The sequence below is a fragment of the Rattus norvegicus genome, chromosome 13, assembly GCF_021556685.1.
Source record: "Rattus norvegicus strain SHRSP/BbbUtx chromosome 13, alternate assembly SHRSP_T2T, whole genome shotgun sequence".
Classification (NCBI taxonomy): domain Eukaryota; kingdom Metazoa; phylum Chordata; class Mammalia; order Rodentia; family Muridae; genus Rattus; species Rattus norvegicus.
The window spans coordinates 37,255,864-37,283,332 of record NC_141546.1 but is presented as its reverse complement, the minus strand read 5'-3'; the positions used below and the strand labels follow the sequence as shown (position 1 = coordinate 37,283,332).

At 35.8% G+C, this 27,469-nt stretch overlaps 1 protein-coding gene across 3 annotated transcripts in view; it reads left to right on the top strand.

Annotated features, from left to right (window-relative positions):
- The window catches only part of Dpp10 (dipeptidyl peptidase like 10), a 1,656,730-nt gene that overhangs the window by 1,528,147 nt on the left and 101,114 nt on the right, over positions 1-27,469 (top strand). For all 3 annotated transcript variants that reach the window (NM_001415116.1, NM_001415117.1, NM_001012205.2), the window contains 3 exon segments: positions 8,637-8,757; positions 17,642-17,796; positions 26,776-26,873. In NM_001415116.1, the coding sequence (NP_001402045.1) occupies positions 8,637-8,757; positions 17,642-17,796; positions 26,776-26,873 (374 nt within the window).

Here is a 27,469-nt window from a genome sequence, read left to right as displayed (position 1 = left end):
CATTTATTCACATAGCTGTTTTCATGCCAGTCCCATGCTGTTTTTATTACTATGACTTCAAGGTGCAGCTTGGACTGCAGATGTACCACAAATAGTGACATTGCTGCAAGTTGTTTTATTGTACAGGATTGCATTGTGTATCATGTTTGCTTTGTTTTGTTTACCATATGAAGTTGGGTATTATACTACCAAGGCCTATAATATATTGTGTTGGAATTCTCCTGGGGATTGCATTGAATCTATAGATTGCTTTTGATAAGATCCATTTTAATTCTATCGATTGAGAGCATGGATATCTATCTATCTTCAGGTATCACCTTCGATTTATTTCTTCAGAGACTTGAGATTCTTTTCATACAGGTCTTTTGCTTGCTTGGTTAGAGTTACTCTAAGATATTTTATACAATGTGTGAGTGTTTTGAAAAATTTGTCTCAGAATTCTTTCTGAATACAATTATCATCTATATATAGGAGGGCTACTAATTTCTTGAGTTAATCTTCTACCCAGCCACTTTGCTGATAGTTTATCAGTGGTAGGAATTGTCTTGTAGAATTTCTGGTCTCATTTATGCATACTATTATATCATCGGCAAATAGTTAGGTTTTGACTTCTTCCTTTACAATTTGTATCACCTTGATCTTGCTTAGTTGTTTTATTGTTCTAGTTGGAACTTCAAGAACTATATTGAATAAATGTGTAAACTTGTCTTGTTCCTGATTTTACTGGAATTGCTTTAACTTTTCTCTCCATGTAGTTTGATGTTGGCTATAGGCTTGTTGTTTATTGTCTTAATTATATTTAGGTATGTCTCTTATGTCCCTGATCACAAAAGTCCCTAAGACTTTTGCCATGATTGGATGTTGGATTTCACCAAAGGCTTTTCCAATATCTAATGAGATGATATACAGTTTCATTTTCCTTTCAGTTTGTTTATATGGTGGATTATATTTACAGATTTTTATATGTTGAACCATCCCGGCATCTCTGCAATGAAGCCTACTTGATCATAGTGGATGATCTTTTTGACGTGTTTTCAGATTTGGTTTTCAAACATTTTATTGTGCATTTTTGTATAAATGTTCATGGGCAGTATTGATTTGTAATTCTCTTTCTTTGTTGCATCTTTGTGTAGTTTGGTCATTAGGCTGACAGAGTCCATATCAAATGAGATTGGTAATTTTTTTCTGTTTCTATTTTGTGGAATAATTTGAGGAATGTTGGTACTAGATCACTGTTTAAAGGCTGGTAGACTTCTATGCTGAAACAATCTGGACCTCTATTGGCTTTTGTGGTTGTTTGATTTTTTTTAGGGGGTGGGGTGTGGCTTGGGAGACTCTGTGGTGAGCGCCTGTGATTTCCTCAGGGTTGTTCTTCAATTTGTTTAAATTGTTTATTTGATCTTGATTTAACTCTGGTACATGGCAATTATTAAGGAATTTTTCCATTTCTTTTTGATTTTCCAATTTTGTACAGGGTTTTTCAAGTATGACCTACTGATTCTTTGTATTTATCTGGTGTCTGTTGTTATACTTTTCTTTTCTTTTCTGATTTTATCAATTTAGATATGCTTTCTTTTAGATAATTTGGTTAAGGGTTTGCCTATCTTGTCAATTTTCTCAAAAAAACTAACTCTTTGTTTCATTTATTTTTTGCAGCATTCTTTTTGTTTCTATTTTATTAATTTCAGCCCTCAGTTTGATTATTTCCTGCCATCTTCTCCTCTTGGTTGTGTTTCATTTTTTTGTTCTAGTGCTTTCAACTCTATGTTAAATTGTAAGTAGGATATCTCACTAATTTCTTTATTAAGACAGTTATTGATATGAATTTCCTCTAAGCGGTGTTTTCGAGTGTCCCAAAAGTTTGAGTATGCTGTACTTTCATTTTCATTGAATTCTAAGAGGAGTTTACTTCTCCTTGACTCAGTGGTCATTCAGTAAACAATGGTTCAACTTCCATGTCTTTGTAGGCTTTCTGTTGGTACTATTGTTCCTGAAACGCAGCTTTACTCTGTAGTGGTCTGATAAGATACTATGGACTATTTCAGGATGTGTGTGTGTGTGTGTGTGTGTGTGTGTGTGTGTGTGTGTGTGTGTGAGAGAGAGAGAGAGAGAGAGAGAGAGAGAGAGAGAGAGAGAGAGAGAGAGGGAGAGAAAGATTCTTTGTGACAGAGAATGGGGTCAGTTTGGGTGAAGGTTCTATAAATTGCTGAAACAAGGAACACAGTTTTATGTTAGGATAAAATGTTTTGTAGATATGTGCTAGGTCCATTTGAGTCATAAGATTTGTTAGTTCCAATGTTTATCTGTTTAATTTTATGCGGATGTACTGTCCTTTGATGAGAGTAGTGGGTTGAAGTCTCCCACTACTAACATGTAGTGTTCAATGTTTGATATAGGATTGTTCCTTTTACACTTACTGTATTTAATTGATTTTATTTTCCTAAATTTTAGTGCTTTTTTCCTTTACAAATGTAGATATTCATGCATTTGGGGCATACATTTCAAAATAAATATATTGTCTTGGAGGACTTTTCCTTTAATATGTATGAAGTGTCCTTCCCTATATCTTTTGATTAATTTTGGTTGGAAGTCTAATTTGCAAAATAATAGAAAGTACATACCAGCTTCCTTTTTTTTTTCTTTTGGTGAAAAACTTTTTCAACCCTTTACTCTGAGATGATGTCTATCCTCAATGTCAAGGTGTGTTTTGTGTATGCATCAAATGGATAAATTCTGTTTTTCCATCCATTCTGTAAGACTTCATAAAACTAATCTTTTTTATTAAGAAATGGAGTCCAAATTTTCTAGACAGATACCAGGTACTAAAGTTAAATCAGGAAAAAATACACCATCTAAACAACCCCATAATTTCTAAAGAACTAGAAGCAGTTATTAAAAGTCTCCCAACCAAAAAGAGCCCAGAACCCTATGGGTTTAGTGTAGAATTCTATCAGACCTTCATAGAAGACCGCCTACCAAGACTATCTAAACTCTTCCACAAAATTGAAACAGAGTACTACCAAATTCCTTCTATAAAGCCACACTTACTCGTATACTGAAACCACACAAAGACCCAGAAAGAAAGGGAATTTCAGACCAATTTCCTTTACGAATATTGCCGCAAAAATACTCAATAAAATCCTTGCAAACCGAATCCAAGAACACATCAAAACAATTATCCATCATGATCAAGTAGGCTTCATCCCAGGGATGCAGGGATGGTTTAATATATGGAAATCTATCAATATAATCCACTACATAAACAAACTCAAAGATAAGAACCATATGATCATTTCAGTAGATGCTCAAAAAGCATTTGACAAAATTCAAAACCCCTTCATGATAAAAGTCCTGGAAAGATCAGGAATTCAAGGCCCATACCTAAACATAGTAAAAGCAATATACAGCAAACAAGTAGCTAACATCAAACTAAATTCAGAGGAACTTGAAGCAATCCCACTAAAATCAGGGACTAGACAAGGCTGCCCACTCTCTCCGTACCTATTCAATAAAGTACTTGAAGTTCTAGCCAGAGCAGTCAGATAATGAAAGGAGGTCAAAAGGATACAAATTGGAAATGAAGAAATCAAAATGTCACTATTTGCATATGATATGATAGTGTACTTAAGTGACTCCAAACATTCCACCAGAGAACTATTTAACCTTATAAACAAATTCAGCAATGTGTCGAAGAACAAAATTAACTCAAACAAATCAGTAGCCTTCCTCTACTCAAAGGATAAACAGGTTGAGAAAGAAACTATGGAAATGACACCCTTCACAATAGTCCAAAATACTATAAAAATATCTTAGAGAGACTTTTACCAAGCAAGTGAAAGATCGTTATGACAAGAACTTCAAGTCTCTGAAGGAAGAAATTGAGGAAGATCTGAGAAGATAGATCTTCCATGTTCATGGATTGGTAGGATTAATATAGTAAAGATGGCCGTTTTGCCCAAAGCAATCTACAGATTCAATGCAAGCCCCATTGAAATTCCTACTCAATTCTTTATAGAGATAGAAAGACCAATTTGCAAATTCATTTGGAATAACGAAAACCCTAGGACAGCAAAAATTATACTCAACAATAAAAGATCTTCTGGGAGAATCATCATCCCTGACTTCAAACAGTGTTACAGAGCAATAGTCATAAAATCTGTATGGTATTGATACAGAGACAGGCAGATAGATCAGTGGAACAGAATTGAAGACCCAGAAATGAACACACACAGCTATAGTCACTTGATCTTTGACAAAGGAGCTAAAACCATCCAATGGAAGAAAGATACCATTTTCAGCAAATGGTGCTGGTTCAACTGGAGGTCAACATGTAGAAGAATGCAGATCGATCCATGCTTATCACCCTGTACAAAGCTTAAGTCCAAGTGGATCAAGGACCTCCACATTAAACCAGATACACTCAAACTAACAGAAGAAAAAGTGGGGAAGAGTCTCAAATACATGGCCATTGGGGAAGATTGCCTGAACAAAACACCAATAGCTTATACTCTAAGTATTGGCAAATGGGACCTCATAAAACTTAACTAACTGCAAAGCTTCTATAAGGCAAAAGACATTGTCATTAGGACAAAACAGCAACCAACAGATTGGGAAAAAATCTTTACCCATCCTACATCTGATAGAGGGCTAATATCCAAAATATACTAAGAACTTAAGAAGTTAGACTCCATAGAGAGCCAAAAACCCTATGAAAATAATGGGGAACAGAGCTCAACAAAACTTTCTCAGCTGAGGACTATTGGATGAACAAAAACACCTAAAGATGTATTCAACATCCTTAGTCATCAGGGAAATGCAAATCAAATCAACCCTGAGATTCCACCTCACAACAGTCAGAATGGCTAAGATTAAATACTCAAATGACATCAGATGCTGGCGAGGATGTGGAGAAAGAGGAACACTCCTCCATTGTTGGTGGGGTTGCAAACTAGTAATCAGTCTGGAATCAGTGGAAATCAGTCTGGAGGTCCTCAGAAAATTGGATATTCCACTACCTGAGTACCCTGCTATACCTCTCCTGGGCATATACCCAAAAGATGCCCCAACATACAGCAAAGACACATGCTCCACTATATTCACAGCAGCCTTACTTATAATAGTCGGAAGCTGGAAAGAACCCAAATGCCCTTCAACAGAGCAGTGGATTCAAAAAATTTGGGACATCTAAAACAATGACTTTATGAAATTCATAGGCAAATGGAAAGAACTAGAAAATATTTTCCTGAGTGAGGTAACCCAATCACAGAAAAACATACTTTGTATGCACTCACTGATAAGTGGATATTAGTCCAAAGTTTGAATTACCCAAGATGCAATTCACAGACCACCAGAAGCTCAAAAAGAATGACCAAAATCCGGAGGCTCCTACTCTTTCTTAAATGGGGAAAAATATCCATAGGAGGGGATATGGAAGCAAAGTTTAGAGCAGCGACTCAAGGAATGGCCATTCAGAGATTGCCCCACTTGTGGCTCATTGTATATGTATATGTATATGTATATGTATATGTATATGTATATGTATATGTATATGTATATGATGTATATGTATATGTATATGTACATGTATATGTATATGTATATGTATATGTATATGTATATGTATATGTATATGTATATGTATATGTATATGATGTATATGTATATGTATATGTATATGTATATGTATATGTATATGTATATGTATATGTATATGATGTATATGTATATGTATATGTATATGTATATGTATATGTATATGTATATGATGTATATGTATATGTATATGTATATGTATATGATGTATATGTATATGTATATGTATATGTATATGTATATGTATATGTATATGTATATGTACATGTACATGTACATGTACATGTACATGTACATGTACATGTATATGTATATGTATATGTATATGTATATGTATATGATGTATATGTATATGATATGTATGTGTATATGTATATGTATATGTATATGTATATGTATATGTATATGTATATGTATATGTATATGTATATGTATATGTATATGTATATGTATATGTATATGTACACAGTCACCAAAACTAGATAAGATTGATAAGGCTAAAAACTGCATGCTGAAAGGAACCGGATACAGATCTCTCCTGAGAGACACATTCAGAGCATGTCAAATACAGAGTTCAATGCTAGCAGCAAACCACTCAACTGAGAACAGGACCCCCTTGGGGGCAATTAGAGGAAGGACTGAAAGAGTAGAAGGAGCTTGCAGCCCCATAAGAACAACAATGCCAACCAAGAGCTTCCAGGGACTAAACCACTATCAAAAGACTATACATGGACTCATCCAGGGCTCCAACTGCATATGCAGCAGAGAATAGCCTTGTTCGGGCACCAGTGAAAGAGGAAGGCCTTGGTCCTGCCAAGGTTGCACCCCAAATTCAAGGGAATATGATGGGGGCAGTAACGGGGATGGATAAGCATATGGGTAGGGTATCGGGACTTATGGACAGGAAACCCAGAAATTTGAACATTTGAAATGTAAGTAATGAAATATATCTAATAAAAATATTAAATAAACAAACAAATATATATGGAGTCCATTGATATTGAAAGATATTAAAGAGTTATTAATGTTAATTCCTGTTATTTTGTGGTGGTAGTGGTAATGTGTGCTTTTAATTTTGCTTTGAAATTATTTATTTTCTATGGTTTCATTGGTGTAGCTATCATTTTTGTTTTAGAGTTTTCCTTTTAGCACATTTTGTATGGCTGAATTCGTAGGATAATACTGCTTCAATTTGAACATGTTGTGGAATATCTTGCCTTCTCCATATATGATGATTGAAATTTTTGCTAGTTATAATAGTCTGGACTGGTATCTATGGTCTCTTAGAGTTTAAAGACATCTGCCTAGACCCTTCCAGGATTTAGTGTTTCCATTGAGTAGTTGGATGTGATTCTAATGGGTCTTCCTTTATATGCTACTTGACTTTTTTTCCTTGATGTGTTTGATATGCTTTCTTTTTTCTGTAAGTTTAGTGTTTTGAATATCATGTGGTATACAGACTTTCTTTTGTAGTCCAATCAACTTGGTCTTTTCTGTAATCTTCTTGTACCTTTTACAGGCATCTTCCTTTTAAGCTAGAACATTTTTCTTTTATAATTTTGTCAAAAACTTTTCCTGAACATTTAAGCTGGGAATCTTTTTTTATTCCATTCCTATTATTTTTAAGTTTGGTCTTTTCATACTATCCCAGATTACCTGAAGATTATATGTCAGAAACGTTTATATTTAACATTTTTGACAGTTGTATCAATTTTTCTATCATATGTTCTACACCTGAGATTATTTCTTTCATCTCTTTTATTGTGTTGGTGATCCTTGCATCTTTAGTTCCTGTTTGCTTGTCTGGGTTTTTTAATCTCCGGGATTCCCAAAGTTTGTGTTTCATTTATAGCTTTTATTTCTATTTTCAGATTTTGATAAGTTTTGATCATATTCTTCATTTGCTTTTTGTGATTTCTTTGATTTTTTTAAGGGATTTGTTCATTTCCACTTTAAAGAATTCATCATCTTTATAAAATTAAGTTAATTTTCTTGTGCTTCTTCTGTGTTAGACTATCCCGTGTTTGCTATAGTAAAATAGCTGGACTTTGGTGGTGACATATTGTCCTGGTGTTGCTACCTGTGTTCCTGTTCTATCCCCTAGTCATCTGGGTTCAAGGTTATTACAGGTTTAGATGCTGATTTCTGACTACATTTGTTGTATGATTTTTCTTTTTATAATTTTCACCTTGCTATCTGTTTCCTCTCTGGTCTTCTGAACGGAAGAGCCTGTGGTTCTGGTGACCAGTATGTCTTAATTTAGTTCCAGTATTATGTCTGCACTGATGATTTGCTGGCCTGTGAGATGGCTGGGGTTTGTGGTACTCAAGTTGCATCTGGAGTTTTAGGATTCTATGAATTGGCATGCCCTCAGAGGCATTGTGGTCTCTGGGGTTCTACTATCTGGGCTTCATAGAGTCCTTAGTATAGGTGTAGCCTACAGTGGAGCGGGATTCTTGCCAAGGTTATGGAGCACAGGAGAGAGGCTGTTGGGACTGTTGGGAAGAATTTAAGATGTGTTAGTGGGCACTGAGGTTTGTACTACTTGAGGTTTCTAGTACCAGCATATCCGCTGGTGGAATGACAGTCTTCTGGTGGGATTATGGTCTGTGGTTTACCAAGCATATTTTTATACAAGCAAAGACTTCATATTGAAACTTTGCAAACAAGTCGGTTCACTGTTACCACAATAGCATCCCATGTCAGTTATCAATCTTTCAGGTGTGCAAAATATCATTTTCCAGCCAAAAAAATTTGCCATGTGAGACAATCATTACTGAGTAGATGAAATATCAATGATATATGTATGGATTAGAGAGTATTAATGCCATGAAATTTCCAAATGACAGCAGTCTAATGTTAATAAAGATAAGGAAAGATATGGCCATTAATCTTACAATGCCATGTGAATATTAAAACAAAATGATATCAGTGTGAAAGAAGGTAGAAAAAGATGATCCCATCCAGAAATCATTCCATAATATGAATGTTGAAAAAATAAAGTAATATGTTTGTTTTTTTCTTTCCTATATTTCCTAATCCAGATTTATATTTTTGAAAACAATATCTACTACCAACCTGATATCAAGAGCAGTTCTTTAAGACTGACATCTTCAGGAAAAGAAGGAATTGTTTTTAATGGGATTGCTGACTGGTTATATGAAGGTGAGTTGCAAAATTTATAATTTCTAAAGGGCAAAATGGCTTATTTGTACGTAAAACCTTCAAGAAAATCTGTGCGTTCTAGAAGCCGATTGCCTCCCTTGTTCTCCATATTTCTGTCTAAGAGTGGCATGCTGTCTTATTGCATGGGCTCACATGCTGCCTGGCTGTGGTTCCTATCTTCATATATATTACACCTATGTTTTATAGTGAGTTGATATGTGAGGGTACCAGAGTTAACTTCCCAGCACTGATATTATATGATTCACAACTGTCTGTAACTCCAGCTCCAAAAGCTTCATTTTCATGGGTATCTAAGTGTATATGCACATGCACATCATCATATTTGGATGTTTTGTTGTTATTTATTTATTTATTTATTTATTTATTTATTTAATACTGGCTCTTCTGGAACTCACTCTGTAGACCAGGCTGTCCTTGCACTCATATGCCTTTATGTCCTGAGAGCTGGAATTAAAGGTGCTTGCCACTACCATCCAGCTTCACATTATTAAAAATAAAAACAATAAAGACCTAAAGAGGTTATTCATCACTTAACTGCAATAAATACTCTCATAAGGGTCATGTTTAGGTTCTAACCTACCTGTGCTTTGCAATTGTCTTTAATTCAAATTCTAGGATATCTAATGCTATTGTCCAGAACCAATGAGTTCCTAAACTCATGTAAATGCATTCTACATACATAAAAGTAAAAGTTAAATAAGTAAATTTTAAATATAGTATAATTAATTTCAAAAACATACACAAAAGACATTTGATTTTAGTTCTTCTCATCAGGGACACAATTTCATGTTTGAAACATAGAAACAACAACTGGATATAATTTATGATTTATATTTGATACCATTAAATCTAATTTTGTTAACAGTTGAGAGTGTCCAAGCAAATTAAGTGATGAAAATCTTTGTTCAGCTTTGACCATGGAGTAATCATTGACTACCTGTGTTATCAGAATGAGCAAGTAGGCCTGTCTTTAACATCTAGGCTTACTGTTCAACCAAGTGTGGTAAAATATCTCAATATTGAAATTGAGTCAGTATACTTGATTGCAAATTACACAGGGGGAATAATTGAGAAAATCAATTTCATATCTCAAATTTACAAATATAAATATTCTACTCTTCATTTGATCATTTTTCACTTAGAGAATACTTTATTATTTTCTGTAATCAAACCGATGTAGGTAATCTCAGATATATAATTCATTGTGTTACCTCTGTACAAATGCAAGAGTCTTTTTTTTTTCTTTTCTTTTTTTTGGAGCTGGGGACCGAACCCAGGGCCTTGTGCTTGCTAGGCAAACGCTCTACCACTGAGCTAAATCCCCAACCCCCAATTGCAAGATTCTTAACAGATCTAAACCAATATTGCTGCTAACTCCTGTACATAGCTGCCTCAATATGAGAAAATGGAACATAATTTTCCAAAGTTGACAGTGCATCTAAAGACACTAAAGGTTCTAATTACATATATTACAAATAGTTTACATTCTCACATTTATATAAAAGACCTGTAGTAACATTATGTTAAATATTATTAGTTATATATTTTCAGTAATTTAAATTTGCAGAGATGGTGCATTTTCTTTAAGAATAAAAGTAAGTTTAAAGAAAAATCTCAGTAAATGTCAATGTTCAGTCATTATGTTTTAAATTTTAATATTTATTTGTGTTTGTGTGGATAAAGTAGTGTATGCATTGTATGTACATGCTATAGCATGTAAGAAGAAGTCAAATGGCACTTCCTAGATACAGTTCTGTTTTTCTATATTATGGAGTTCATGGATGGAACTAAGGTGACCAGGCTTGGTGGTAAACACTTTTACCCACTGTGCTTTCACTTTTTATCCAGATACCACTGTTTAAATTACCTTCTCTATACTCAAATGAATTTTTAAAAAAAGTCCAAAGATAAGAGCATACCAAGTAGCCTTGATAAGGCAGGTGCTTTTATGTATCACAAAACTCAGGATGGTTTGTTATTCCAGCAATGTGATAACATGTTTGTGATACTATTACTTCTCACATAAAGGAAAATTAATCAGACATGAACACATTCATGCATCACCTCACTCAATGGTCATTCTGTTAGCCAAGTGCATACCAGTAGTGTAATACCACCATCATGTGCAAGGGATCATGTGGCCTTGATATCTCACATTCAGTAAAAGATGTTAATAGGTTGAGCTGTTTTACTGAGCCATAGTCTTTCAAGGTTAGATATGTATGTAATCTAGTCCAGGTCTTGATGTTTGTGTGTACATGTGTATACACACATATACATATATATGCACACTTGCACACACATTATATGCATATATGAATACAGATACATATACATCACATACACATATACATATAAATACATGCACACTCACATATATCTTGAGTCGTGAGAACTGTTGAATGGTAGTATCTGCAATAGTTACAGCAGGAAAAAATAAAGCAAACTTCAGAGAAATACAATGTAAGAAGAGTTCTCTGATGAGAGTGCTGGAAATTAAACCCTAGTCTCCTGGATAAATTACTAGAGATGCTGAGGATAGCACTGACTGACAAAGCAGGTTTATAACAAGCCTGGGTACTTCAGGTCTTCTAGAAGACAAGAATATAGGGCTATTGTTGATCAGAGAAGCAGAGCATCTCTGGTAAGCCTCATGTGTCCCAAAGATCCTCAATAATATAAGGGACTGAAAGATGAAGGAACCAAAACAGATCCTGAATCTTAGTGGATATAGGTTTGTAAAGAACTTGTGAGTATTGACACACTCTAGGGATTTGCAAAGCTTTTTTCCAAATCGGAAGGCACCTGAGTAGATATTGAAAGGTTAAAATGAATTGGGGCTCAGAGATGGCTCAGAAGATAAGACAAGAATGAGGACCTGATTTAGAATCTTCCAGTCCATGAATACATGTAAAACTGGGTATGGCATCACACATTTGTAATGCTCCTAACAGAAAAGGTAAGAAGAGGCAAACAAATTTCTGGAAATTGATGAGCCAGTTTTTCTGCAGTTCATTGGTATGGACAAGTAAAACCTGTTTCAAAAAAAGGTAGATGAGGTCAGACAACTGAATTCCATGACTTGGCACTTACATGTGTCATGCATACACACACACACACACACACACACACACACACACACACCACACAAACATACACACACCTACACACACACAAACACACATACCACACACACACACACACACACACACACACACACACACGCACACACACACACAACTGCCCATTAGAATGAAAGTGTTATCCCAAAACTATTTTGCAAAGATACAGAAGGTTTGAAAACTTGTTTGTACCTGGAGAATTTAAATTGAATTGACAGCAATGGTGTATAGAAATGAGACAGAAAAAGGAGAGCAAGAACCAAGATCGGAAGTGACCTGGAACAGTGAGCTAAGGCACTGGTCATTTTGTTACTTGGAAATTTAGAGTAGCTGAACAAATAGAAAGTGAAAAAAAAATAGCTCTTCTACAGAGATTGGTCATTTGGGTGATGGTGTTGAGTAGGGATCAGATCATGAACAGAGCTTTCAAACAGCTATTTGATAAGGTACTTTTAGTGTTTAATCAAGAGATAATGAGTCATAAAACTGGAGCTAAAGCAGTTAGTGTGAGGAGAGATTCTAAAGTTGATGAGGCTGGAGCATAGTTAGGTCTTAGTGGCTAAGCAAATAGGGTACATGAGTAAAGGTGAAGAAAGATTCTACTGCTTTGGGTTTAGGTCACTAGTGAATAGTGGTGGTTAACAGTGAGTAGAGACAAATAGCAACAATCTCATGTAATAGAAGGCTTGGCATGAGTGTAGACATTTCACAGTCTGTTGGTATGCTATAATGGGTGACACCTTGCAATATTTTTAAGTCAACAAGGTAAATACTTAATGTTGCTTATGTAGATTTCTCTGCCTTAAACACAGATTGAAAGGACTGAGCTAGCAGCCTTCTTGGAAAAGCTGCATGGATATGGTAGCCATTCCATTTTGGACAATTTTTTTTAAAAAAGCATTATTTTTAGGGGATTTATTTACTTACTTATCTATTTATTTGGTGTGTGTGTGAGAGAGAGAGTGAGAGAGTGTGTGTATGAGTGTGTGTATGAGCGTGTGTATGAATGTGTGTATGAATGTATCTGAAAGAGTACAGTTGGTATGAGTTGTTTCCCTCTGTCTATCATGTAGGCTTTCAAGATTAAACTCAAGTCATTAGTCTTGATAAGTACTTTAACTTGCAGAGACATCTCACAAGCCCCAATGTCTTTTTCTTAATGTGATAACGCAACTCTATGGCTAGGGGTGAGATTCTCATGCTACAATACTTACCTACCACTCAAAAACCCTTGGACTGTTCCCCAGCACCTCTTATAAAAAGCCTGCTGGTGTTTGGCTATAATCCCAATGTCGTAGTGGTAGAGAAAGAAATATGAGGAATTCATGGACATCCTCAGCTACAAAGTGAGTTCAAGGCTATTTTGGAATATATAAAATATGTACAGGTCATAATAAAACCCATATGTTATATGTGATTAATATATAAAATACAGATTAATAAGTAGAAAACTATATACACACATATATATAAGGAAATACCCTAAAAACAAAACAATAAATTAAAAATCAATGTAGACATAAAAAGTAATATTGAATATAAATAATATAAATGGTATAAATTGACATAATATAAATATATTGTTAACATTATACATAATTAATAAACAGGTGAATAACATAAATTCAGATTGAACATTGACAGAGTAGAGGAGTCTGAGGATGTTGCAAGGAAACAGGTTACATATATCTTTCTGATGCTACTTCTGATTACTTTGCAGAAGGGAATCTATACAATGACACACTTTGCCATTCAGGTTAAATTTTGTCCCTCTGACTCCTGCATCATTATATTTCATTAGGGATTGCTTTACCCATAGGCTCTGAATGCTACTGTTCATGAGCTACCCAGTTCTTCCTCCAAGAATCCTATCATTCCTTTCAAAGGATTGTCAGTGTAGATTCAGGAACTGTTTATTTCCTCCCATCAGTACTTAACACTCAGTACTTCCCATAGACATTCTGTTTCCCCAAAGTACCATCAGTTCCTACATTCCAACCTTCTTCTTTCCTTCAACATACCAACTGTGAGTCAGTAACACACTTCTCCACACTGTGTGTGTGTGTGTGTGTGTGTGTGTGATCAGTAAATAATGCTTTCTGTGTTTGAAATGTTTACAATGAGGTGAACTGACCTAATATGAACAATTACTACTTAACCAACCCTCTACTCATGGTAGTCGGAAGCATGAGCAAAAGTTGGATCAGCTTATTGAACAAGTTTAGAAGCAAAGCACAGTTTCATGGCATGTAAGAGTTCTAGGCATTCCACAGATGAAACAATGGGACATCAAGAAGAAAGAAAAACATATTATAAAATTGCCTTTTCTACATGCTGTTGTATCTGTTTCATTAGAACAATACAAAGTGTTTTTGTGTGTTGTTGCTACATTTTTTTGTTTTCTTTGTAATTTATTACTTATCAGTTTATCAATTACTGAGCATTTGCTTACTGCCAGTGAAACTAGAAATAGAAAACAAGACAAAGTAAACATTCAGAGATAGAAGCATGAAAGACAAAGAGAGAGGGGATTCCATATGGAGTGGGTTCTCTGCAGGCTATGAAACAACTGCTGGATTCACTAATGTACCACTGGAGGTTTAGACCAAAATAGGACTTCAAAAGATGGGAATGAACGAAGGAAGTAGGAATGGGGGTAAGTTAGTCAATTTCCACATGAATATTGACAAGTAGGGCAGACCGACAACAGAAATTGCTTTGGGGTCTTCAGGAAATCCTGTCTTTCTAAAGTGATCAGAGGTGGACAGAAACCAGCAGGCTTTTCAGAAGAAGCTGTTAATCTGAATACAGTAATTCTATCTTATTTAGATTTTGTAAAACTATGTTTTTGGATGTGTATTCTTGGGTGTGTGTGACAAAAAAAAATACATGTGGTACAATCGCCATCTGCTCTAAAGTAAAATTCCTTAAGTCAGAAAAGTAAAATTTTTAGAAGGGCCCAAACTACACTAAATTAGCATGCAGTGTCATTTGTTTAAAAAATGTTTGTAAACAATATAATTAATATAGAGAGACACAATCCTTAAATATATAACCCCAGATGCAATTAAAAATGGTGCCTTTTTCAGAATTACTATTGAGAAAATTGCCTAAAGATGGTCTTACTTATCCCTTTCTTATTGGAGATGTTGGTTTTTCCTTTTCATCCTCCTTGATTGAGACAGGGTCTTTTGCTGTTCACTAGTTCTGCATGTACCAGGAACAGCAAACCACAAGAGTCCAGGGATATTCTCTTCTCCTTTCTCTATAAGAAATCTCAAGGTTACTAGTGTCACGACAAAAGTGTCTGGATTTTAACTTGGTCCCTGGGGAAGTAAACTCAAGTCCTGAAAGTTGCATCAGAAGCATTTTATTTACTGAGGTGCCAAGTTATTTTGGTTTTGTATTTTCTTTCTTTCCTTATTTACCAGAACTATGGGACAAATACATATTTGCTAAGCAACTGTTGCTTTTTTTTCTCTCATAATAACAATATACTTGATTTGGGGAAGATAAGTTATATCATGAATTCAAGCAAAGTGACTATACTTTCTGTTGGGTTTCTGAGTTTTTTTTCCTTTGTTTTTCCATTACAATGAGCTCAAAGTGATTACAGGAGAAATTTCAGTATCTAATTAAGAGGAATGGGCTTGTTAATATGTTGCAATTGGAGTCATTATTCCTTCATGCAATAAAACTTTATAATTAGGAGAATAGAAAGCATGCTATCCCATGTGGTATCCCAGTAACAGGACATTACCTTTTCCACTCCTTGTTTATCTTGTTTTTAATGCTGTTAAATAAAAACTCCAAAATTTCTATAGACAAATGATCCCATGTACCATTCTGGTAGACAAATGATCCTGTGTACCATTCTGGAAACTTAAAGACCACCAGATTCCTACAGTAGGTTACCATGTGGCCCTTCTCTTGCCACAAATGTTTGTTTGTTTAGAGCCTTTGCAGCATAGATATTATGACAGTGACAGAAGATTTCATATATAAGATTTCATTGCCTAGCAGGCACAAGGCCCTGGCTTCGGTCCCCAGCTCCAAAAAAAAAAAAAAAAGAAAAGAAAAAAAAAGATTTGATAGAGCTCTTTCTACAGTCATATACACAGCAAATGCCATCACTTTTAGAACATGTGCTTCTCTGTCACAGATGCCATTTCAGTGAATATAAGGATCCTATGACATATATATATATATATATGTATATATATATATATTCTATTTTATACTGTGATTTTGCTGAATATATTCAGTGGAATTCACAGTAATCAGTTTATAATGGGAAGTTTTGCTTACATTTTCATTTGATAATCCATTGTCAAGGTACTTGTTTAATAGTCAAACATTACTGGGCTTTCCTTGGACCTTGCCTCTCTTTTCCCTACTGCACAAGGAAAGGACTATTCCAATGATGCTCTAGAGCCCAACGCTCTGCATGTTTGGTCACATCTAGAGCTTCTCTTTTTTTCCCTATGACATTTCTCTTGGTTTTGAGACCTAGAGACCTATGTCAGCCTAGACCTACACTTACCATGTTTTATAATCTTTATGATCACTATTATTTTTGTCACAACCATGTGACACAAGTATTTGTTCTTCCATAAACTTCCACCTCTACCTTCATAGCACTCTAGGACACCATCAATGACAGTCGACTCACAACTATATCTCTTTCTATGCATCACCATATTTTATTTCCTTCTTGGAAAAAATACTAACACACACACACACACACACACACACACACACACACACACACACACACACCACTACCACCACCAACAACAACCAAAGCAGCACCTATTCTCAAAAAATGGTTTTGAATGCATATTTTCTGAATCTCTTTTCTAGTATTAATTACTGTTCTAGAATGCCCAAATAAAAGACTCTGCTTATTTTGTAAAATTAATTGAAGAAGCTTCCTCTATAAAAAGAGTATTTATGATGGCGAGGACATGGGACACAACAGAGAAACCTACTATAATATAAACAAAAAGCAGCCACTATGAGCACGTCAATGATGTTCCCAGACACAGAGTCATGTAGTCTAGACACATGGGCAGTAATGACCACAATATTTAAAGTTCATACCCAGCCCGAGGTGATGCTGAAGGATGAAGCTGTGAAAATAAATAACCTGGATTTATTAATTCTAATTATCAGTGTAACTGCTGTAATGACCTCACACTACAAGATTCAGAGGACAAAGCATAGAAACTTTTGATGTGTTTTCTACAAATTAAATTTCTGATGAACATGGTTGACCTTATACTATATGTAAAAATGTATTTCTATGTATTTTATTCTCTTTCTTTAAAGCTAAAATGTGTGACAATTATAGTAAGCAGCCAGCTTGTCTGATGAGAGAATGGAAAGAAGAGTTGCATGCAAATTTGTGTAAATGGCATCATGAGTGGTCATGGTTTTAGCTCTACTTCCCTCATTACTCATTGTCCTATTCTTTTCTTTCAAATGATATGTTCATGTGTTGCATCCATGTTACCTCACCCCTTCACACTTTGATGTCCCATTCTATTCTTCCTTTCTTTCTGCTTTTTTCTGGAATTCAAATACCAATTTAAAAATATAGACTGCTCAGAGAAGTGAATAAAATATAGCATGCTATCTAGACAATATTCATGCACAATGAGGATTTCAAAGACAGATGTTTGTGGGTCACTGAGCCCACATCTCTACAGTCGATCTCAAATAACACTCATTTATTCTAGAGGAACTTCTGCATTCTCATATTGCTCACTGGTGGTCACCCGACGGAGAGAGACTTGCCTTCCTGATGATAAATGACTCCTTGGTGCCTAACATGGTTATACCTCGGTTTACTGGAGCACTATACCCCAAAGCAAAGCAGTACCCATACCCCAAGGTAAGCAATGAGAAAAAGCTGTTTGTTCTTTCTCTCTGCATTGGTGGCTTGATGGACATCATGCTTAATTAAAAAAAAAGTGCATCTGAGAGGGAAGTTTCCTATCTGCAAACAAAACCATCAATTCTAAGCTTGTCAGTTGAAATCAAGAGAGAATGTCAGTCGAAAAATGTACAAGTGGAGCTAGAGATATTGCTCAAACAATAAATTACATGCTGTTCAAACAGAAGACTTGAATTTGATCCTCTAGAATTAAAAAGCAAGGCTTGGCAGTGCTTACTTGTAACCCTGGTGCTGGAAAGGTGGATAAGGGTGGCACTCTGGGGATCACTGGCCAGATAGACTAAATATCATGGTGAGCTCCAGGCAAATGAGAAACCCTATCTCAAAAAATTAATGTGAAGAGCACCAGAGAAATTACTGTAAGGGTTGCCTCTGGCCTCTATACAAATGCATACATATACTCATGCAAACACATACAACTGCATACAAGAACACACACACACACACACACACAGAGAGACAGAGAGACAGAGAGAGACAGAGAGACAGAGAGAGATTGTACATAGGATGAAAGGTATGAGACATATTGCTGCACTTCTACCCATCCAATGCTCATTCTTGATTTTTTCTTACCTATTCAGTTGAAAGGGGGATGAGAAGAGATAAAAGACAAACTTGAGGTGAGAGCAAAGCCTTCTCCAAAGTACATCCTTCGGGTTGAGAATAGACATTATATGATGAAGAAATGCTATAGCTAAATAAGTTAGGAGTTCTTAGATTGAAACACATTTTTAGTTTATTTCAGATTACTTACTAGGGCACTTAATGTACTATAAGTTACTATGTATTTTAATTCTCTCATAAAAATTGACTGAGCATAAAGAATCTCCACTCCAGAGTAGGTGAATCATAAAGGGCCCCAGTAAAGAACAGAATAAGCATAAAGAATTTACTAATAAGTGTATTGATAGCAGCATTATTTTGACAGAACCTGACATGGGGTATGTTTTATGGAATGCTCTTGTTGAGTCCTACGCAGTAGTACATAAGTTAGATAAAAAGGTTTTATAGGGTAAGAAGAACATGGAAATCTTGCCTAATTGGTAAAATTATTTTCAAGTGTGGAATGAGGCCTCCAGGATAAGGACATAAATATAGATGAAAGTATTTGGATTTCTGCAAAGGCTCTCCTTAATGCTTCAAGTTTTACTTGATAGTGGTGCTGTGGTAGTGGTGTTGATAGAAGTGGTGTTGGTAGTGGAGGTGGTCATGATGGTGGGGGAGGTGGTGGTGGTGGTGGTGGTGGTGGAGAAGGTGGTGATGGTGGAGGTGGGGGTGTGACTGCTGGGGATGGCATGCATACTATATACATGAATGAGCAAAGATTTGTCTGGAGCTCAGAGGTACAATCTTAAAGTCTTCTTCAATTATTATTCACCTCATTTCTTGAGACAGAGTTTCTCAGTGAACATGGACCTTAACAAATTAGCTGGGCTGGCTGGCAAACAGACACTAGGAAAGCTATTGTGTCACTCTTTTCAGATACTGCTAGATACCATGGCTATGACCAAGTTTTCTTCTAATGTGGGATTCGAACTTAGGTTCCCAAGCTATCACTACAGACATTTTTCTGATTTAATCATCTTAGGCCTGTAGGGAGAAATCTTGTTTGTTGTATAGGTGAATCATGTACCAATTGAGAGCCCATAGCCTATGGCTTAGGCAGAAAAGAGAGGTGGGAGATCAAATTTAATTTAAATAAAGAAATTACAATAATGTCAATTATTTAGTTGTTCAGAATGTCATAGATGTATGTGATATAGTTTGATCGTTTCTACCCCCTACAATCGACTACAAAATCTAGAGGACCCTATTCCAACAATTACCCTATACAACTTTGTATTCTCTCCAGATATTTAATCCATTAGGGTTAATTAGTGCTGTCCATATGTTCATGGGTGTTGCCTATCGACTGGAGATTGAAAAACCTGACATGACTGTAGGACTGAAGAAATAAAGATTCTACTTCCCCAATACCATCATCTGCCAATTGCTCCTTTACCAAGGGTGAGGCTGTAGGTCCCACCCCATCCATGCTGTTGTGTTGATTGACCTGTTCTGGTCTTCAGAAGTCAAGCTCTTTAGTAAAACAAAATAGGGAACTATTGGTGAAACCCCTTATACATTGATCTTGCAAAGAGATCTTCTAAAAGTCTGTTTTTACAGTTTAGGTCTTAATTATACACTTAGGTCTTAATTATAGAGAGCCAAAAACCCCTATTTTCACATTTTTGTGGTGGGTAATGTATACCACAGCACACATTTGAAAGCCAGGAGACAAGTTATAGGAGAAGTCTGTTATATCTTTCCAACATGTAGGTCCCAAAGATCAAACTCTGATCATCATGGGGAGGTGACAAGCCTTTTTCCTCATCATAACATCTACCTGACCTCCAAGAAGTTGACTGAGCCACTGAATTGGAGAAATGTGTTTTGTCTCTATCATGTACAAAAATCTTTGTGAACCTTGAACTTGTTCATTATAGAGTCGGTATACAATACTGAGGAAAATGCCATCACACTTGTTCGACCAGTCTGCTGTGGAAACACAGCAATGCTGTGACTTGGCAGCCACTTACCAGGCTCTTTTCCTAAACACCACACTCAGACAATCTAGAGAGAAAAGAAGGAAAGGCTTGATGTGGAGAGCCTTGGAGATATTCTCTGGATAGATAGGCACTGAATCAGTGATATTCAGAAAATGGCAGTGAGTGCCTACCAAAAAAGACTCCTATTCACAGGAGTCCTTTCTGGGTGATGAATACTTTCATCATATGCAAGAAAAAAAATGACATTACCACAGTTATAAGCTCAGCCAGGTTTTTGAGGGTAAGGGTTTGAGCCTGAAAGCTGTATACCAGTCCTTTTTACACATTAGATAAACTGAGCATTTTTTTCTGTTTAATTCTTTCCCTGCTGAATTTAACAGTGAGGAAATCTAGTCTAGTGGTTACAGAAAATGTGGAAAGCTAGTGTTGTAAAAAACATATCTAGCTGTTTAGTATAAAATGGAGTCAGATCAGCCCTGTGGAATAGATAAAACAGTGACTCATTTCTCAAGAGTTGGAATGGTGTATGATTTTCATTTTTTAAATAATTTCCTTAGTTGTGTCTTCTAATTATGGCCCCTGCCCCAGCAGTCGCAGTCTCACCATGTAAAAAAACTGAGACACAAAAATGGAGAAATATAAATGTTTGAGAAAATTAAAATATGTTACCAGAAACTCAGATACAAAATGATTATAGATTATCATTTAATAAATTGTGGTTCATTAGTTATGATACTGTGTATCTATTAATTAAGTCAAAGATACTAGCAAAAACAATTCTTTGTTTTGAAGGGAGGCTACAACTTTCTTTCGTTTAATTTTCATTGCATTCACTTATTTTGTAGAGATGGATAAGTAGAGATAGTAAAGGTTAAGCAATTTTTCTAAAGGCACAGCTATGATGTAAGCAGATGGCTCAGCAGTTAAGAGCACTTGCTACTCTTACAGGGGACTGAGATTCTGTTCTTGGCACCCAGATTGGATACCTAGCAACTTCCTGTAAATTCAGCTCTAGGGAATCTTATGTCATCTTCTGGACTTTGCAGATACCTACATGAATGTGCATATGTACAAAGCTATATACATAATTTTTAAAATACATCTTTTTTGATAAGTCACAGCTATTTCAGGACAGGAAAATAATTTAAATAATGCTCCTAGAAATCACCTTTTATTTTTATAGAAACTCAGAAAAGCCTATCTTCCTAGATACTGATATGTGTCTATTTTCACCACTTACAGATAAGATACTCAGCTATATACAGACTACAGAGGGTATTACTATATTAACACAGCAGCATAGCATAAAAAAGTTACAGATTGGGCACTGATTGCCAATGAAAATATTATTATTAAAGCCTTAAGCTAAAGAGATAGCTCATAGTTTGCTCCTCATGCATCAGGATCTGAGTACTTTGAGAATCATTGTATTACCCAGTAAAAGAATCCTGGTCTCGTGTTCTCAAGTTTGTGGTCACCACTGGGGAACTAGAGATAGGGAGATCCCTGAGATTCATTGTCGAGACATTGTAGCCTCCTTAGGAGCTCCAGATAATGAGTGAGCTTTGTTTCTAAGGATGTAAACTGTTTCTGAGGATGACACTGAGGTTGTCCCTTGTCATCTACATACATGCACATATGCCCTTCAAAAGACATGCCTGGCATGCCCACAAATCCACATACATTAAACAGGCATTCTACTAAACAAAGCTAAGAGAAAGCACACTTTCCTGGGTGTGACTATTATTTGAGATAACCACCCATGTGCTTAAGACACCAGTTTCAAAAGAGAGAGTAGGGGTTTGGATCCTTGTACTACTTAGACAGTACTTCAGTTTCACTTTGAGTATGCCATTTAATTTTTGAATGTATTCTCTATGTTCCCTTGTTCTAAATGATCATTAGTTTTCCCATAACAATTGCAGGTTCAATTTGCTTGCATACAATAAACTTTCAGAAAGTGACACTTTAGAAATCGAGATAATGCCAAGTTCATATTAAATCGCTGTTTAAATTAAGCTAGATTTAAAAACCGGTGCAGCAAAACTCGGCATGATCAGATTTACTGATGAAACACTTACACCAAACAAATATATTTGGATTTTATTTAATTCAGCACGATTTGGTGCTCATAAAATACCCTATCATTAGCAACTCAGCACAAAGGAGATGCAGAGTTCTTTCTCTGTAACCTCAGGTTAATCTTCTTAATTAAAACATTATCTCGTTTAATGACAATTTAGTTGCCAGTAAAACAAGGTTAATTATTATTGAGGCTTGCATTTCAGAATCATGGAGGATGGGATTCTGTGGATTTGCTGTCTTTGTGGCAAATGGGACTGTAGAAAGCAAAGAGATGAGCTGTCTCATTTGCACAGTCTCTGAATGATTCAAATATTAAAAGGTGAAAATGAACTCACTAGGTTTGCTTAATTTCAAACTCCATGGAAATGCAAAATTTTAACTGAGATTATGAAGTGCTGAATAGCCAAATTTGGGAAGCATCCTGATGCTTCACTGGGGTGCCTTTATATATAAATGGTCTCCTCCATACACTTTTTAATTTGCATGCAGATAGAAACTGATTGAGATATCAGTCATCCTGCACAGGTGCAAATTTACAGTTCAGTGGCAGATTCCCTTAAAGAAATGATCAATGTCTGTGTGTCATTGGCAAAGTAAACCATAAACTATTGGAAAGACTTCACAAGAAAATCCAATCTATTTTAATGTCCTTGTTTATCTAGTTAGTGTATTAAATGATTAAAATATAAGTACAAATTTCTCTAACTTTGTAAGAATTGTGTCAAAGCAACACCAATCATTTCAGTTCATTGTCATATCCTCTTTTAGTTTATTCAGCCATATCTTTGTTAGTTTATATAACAAAACTATGACATTTTATCTCATGATGTCTGCTTTCTGATGTATTCTCAGATGAATATCTGTATCTGTTTTGAAAACTAAGTAAACTGTGTATTAGAATTTTGATCATATACTTTATGCTATGTTATAGCAGAGCCAAATTTAAGCTCAGATTCCTATGATCCACAGATTTAGCATTTAGGTGATCCATATCTCAAATCACAAGCATTGGTCATGTCAACCTGGTTCTAAAGGCAAGCTACAGACCATCTGAATTTAGTCTCATGAAAACTAACTTCTAACAGCTAGTGAGGAAATCTTAGTTAGCAAGATAGCCAGCATATTTGCATCAGACAGGCAGAGAGAGAGAGAGAGAGAGAGAGAGAGAGAGACAGAGACAGAGACAGAGACAGAGACAGAGACAGAGACAGAGACAGAGACAGAGACAGAGAGACAGAAATGACAGGTAGATAGAAAGATGGGTAATATAGCAGGTAATAATTGACAGAACAATTATATATTGTATAAGATGGATAGATGGTAGTAGGTGAGACATAAGTCTTAGAAGAGACAAGTTAGAAAATAGCTGGTAGACAGTTTGAAATTAGATGATTAATGACAGAGAAATGATGGTAGTGTATTCAATAGTTATATGTCAACTTGACATAAGTTAAGAGTTACCTGAGAAGAGGGAACCTTCTTAAGAAATTGCCTTCCTAAGATCATACTATAAGCAAGCCTGTAGGACATTTTCATAATTTGTGACTGATTGGGGAGGGCCCAGGCAGTCATGGGTAATGCCTTTCCTGGGTTGGTGGTCATGTCTTCTACCAGTAAGCAGTTTAAGAAAGCTAATAAGCAGCACACCCCTCTGTGCTCTCTGCATTAGCTCCTGCCTCCCAGCTCCTGTCTTATGTAAGTCTCTGTCCTCACTGCTTTGACGATGAAATAAAAACCATTTTCTCCTCGAGTTGCTTTTGTTAATCACATTTACTCACAGAATAGTAATATTAACCAAGACAGATTTTATGTAATGGAGAGAGAATAGATAGGTGATAAGTAGATGTCAGAAGATAAATGAAAGTTATGTGATAGACTGATTAGATAATAGATAGATGGAAGGATGGATAGATAGATAGATAGATAGATAGATAGATCATAAAAGATGGGTTGACAAGAGATGTTAAAGATATAGATAACATACATATGCTAGATATGTCATAAGGTATATAATTGACATATAAATAATAAATGTGTGATAGGAATAAAAGATTATTAGATAGGTAGAAAATGAAGAATAGTTGATAATAGATAAGATATGGTAGATGATAAAGTACAAATAGATGATATACATATGATACAGATAATAAATGATTGTAGGTCATAGGTAGAGAAAAGATATACAGGTATGGGACAGTGTTTGATCAAAATTGTTTCCTGATCACTTGGAACTCTAGTTAAAACACAAATATGTAGATCCACACCTGGAGAGTCTAATTTCAGGTCTGTAAGCTGGGGGCCAGGGATTTGTGTTTGCAAGGTCCCAGATGATGCAAATTGCTGCTGCTGGCAATGAACAGTGTACAGCTAAGTTACCTCATAAAGCAAGGTTTAAATTTTAATTCACTTTATCTAACTATAGAAATAAACAAACAAAATTGTACGTAAATTACCATCCCCATAATTGCTTGTAGTAGTCCCAAAGTCCCTTTGGCTTTGTATGTTTGTGAGTGCACGAGTGAGTGTATGTGGAGGACCAAGGTTAATGCCAGGAATAATCCTAAATTACTCTTTCACAATATTCTTTGGGTCTCCCAGTCTACACCCAGAACTCACTGACATGCCTAGTTTTGTTAGTCAGTTTTCTCTGGAGATCTATTTTCCACCTTCTGTGGCTGGAATTTTATTGCATTAATGCACCCAGATTTTCTTTTTAAGCTTTACTGATTATGAAGTGGGTGACTCATACATTTAAATAACTTTTGAGATATGTAGAAACAGCCCTCTCTGAGTCAGTGGCAAAAAGAGACTAGCACCAAGCCCACCTCCTACTTACTTCGGTGTTGGTGAGCCTAACTCCAGTTCTCTTGCTAGCATGGCAAGTGTGAACCACTGAGCAACTCCCCAGGCCTAGCATGAGGTCATGCTTTCATAACACTATGCAAACTAGTTGAGACATATTCAAGTGGGCTGACCACCTTACCATCATTACTTTCTTGCTCACAAAGTATTCTGCAACTATTTGTTTGACATTACCTTGGAATTAACACAAGGGATAACTAGCTTGTATGTTTAAGTCTCAACTCTCTTAATATTAGTGAATTCACTTTAGCATGTATTTGCATCCAGAAAAGTGATTAGAATAATCTTTGTACTGAAGTAGGCACATTCAGTGACAAACCTAGGTCATAATCATTTAGAACATGTTACAAACTAGAAGTATACAGCCACCATTCTTGGTAGTTATTGTTCCTTTAATGGAATTTTGATTAACTGAAACCAAATTATACATGTATTTCTACTCTTCCTGCCACACACTCAGAGAGGGCTGTTTCTGCACCTCTCACAGGTCATTTAAATATATGAGTCACCCATTCAGTAATCAGCAGAGCTTAAAGAGAAAAGACAGGGCACATTAATGCAATGGAATCCATTAGGCTCTTTTGAATTTTAAACATGTGGCATCTGAGGTATATGGGTAAGATTTTTCATATTTCTGCATTTAATTTTAATTAGATGTATTTATTTGTGAATTTTGTTTTGGCACACGTGTAGGTAAGAGGACAAAATGTAGCACTCTGACCTGGGTAGGACATCTATAATCCTTGCAGGTGGTACTTTTACCTGCCCTCTCCTTTCCTGTTCCCTTCCCTTTTCTTTCCTGTTCCCTTATTTTTCCTCTTTCTTTCCATTTTTGTCTCATTTACTTCCTGCTCATCCCCACTTTCTCCCATTCACCACATCTTTCCTACTGGCTTCTTTCCCTGTTCTTTATCTTCCCTCCCTTCCCTCTCCTCCCTGCTAGTAGAAAACTTCACACTGCGGTCCTTATTCTATGATATAAGCAGTTCCTTGTTATTTTGCATACCCAAAACTTCTATAGCTCTGCAAGAGGAGCTCAACAGCACGCCTCATGAGTAAAATCACCCTGATTTCCCATAACCTTTAATTGTCTGACTTAAATGCTCCAGAAGCAGCAATCAGAAGCAGCAATCTGCAAAAACAATTGAAAGTAATCAAGTGGATGAATTTAAAAATAATTTCTATTTCAAAGAAATTAACTTTTTGTCCCAAATAATGTGGAACACACACACACACACACACACACACACACACACACACACACACACACACACACACACACCACAGACAGAGAAAGAGACAGACAGAGACAGAGACAGAGACAGAGAGAAATTAAACCAGTTGAAATTTCTGTTTCTTCTTTGTTTTGATATAGGCTAATGCTTATATATTACATATTACAGCTTTTATTTTCTCAAAGGCAGGTCAAGCGAATCCATCAGTGAAGTTATATGTTGTAAACCTGTATGGACCAACTCATACTTTGGAGCTGATGCCACCCGACATTTTTAAATCAAGGTAGGCGATTTCAATTCCACTTTAAAGGAGAGATTAGATATTTCCCATCCAATTATCATTTTGTTGCCATTTAGAGAATGATGTGATCAGAGCCACCACTCCACTTGGAAATGAAGCTGAGGTTGCCTCCATCCACAGGGAATGAAGTCATTCTCGGGGTCTGGCTGTTCCCAAGAAGTGTTTAGTCTCAAGGTGATTATAGGTACCACAAAATGATGAAAGATACTAATGATTAGGAAAGGACCTTAGCTGGAGATTTGAAGGATATGAAGACAGAGTTTAATTTCCCATAGAATTTTCTACTAGACTACAGTTGCTCTATTCTTTATAAATGGTGCTATTTAGAAGGGTGGAATCACTGATTAGGGATGCTCAGTTGGTGAAGTGACCTAAGTCCTGCATTTTATAGACCCCTTTCACTGCATTAACAAGATATGATGGTACACATCTTCAGTACCAGCTCTTGAAAGGAGAGAGTGGTGAGGAAAATAAATTCAAGCTCATCTTCAGCTTTATAGGGAGATTTGAGCCAGCCTGAGTTACATGAACATTAGTTTAAAAACAAACAAACAAACAAACAACAAGCCCTAAAAGAC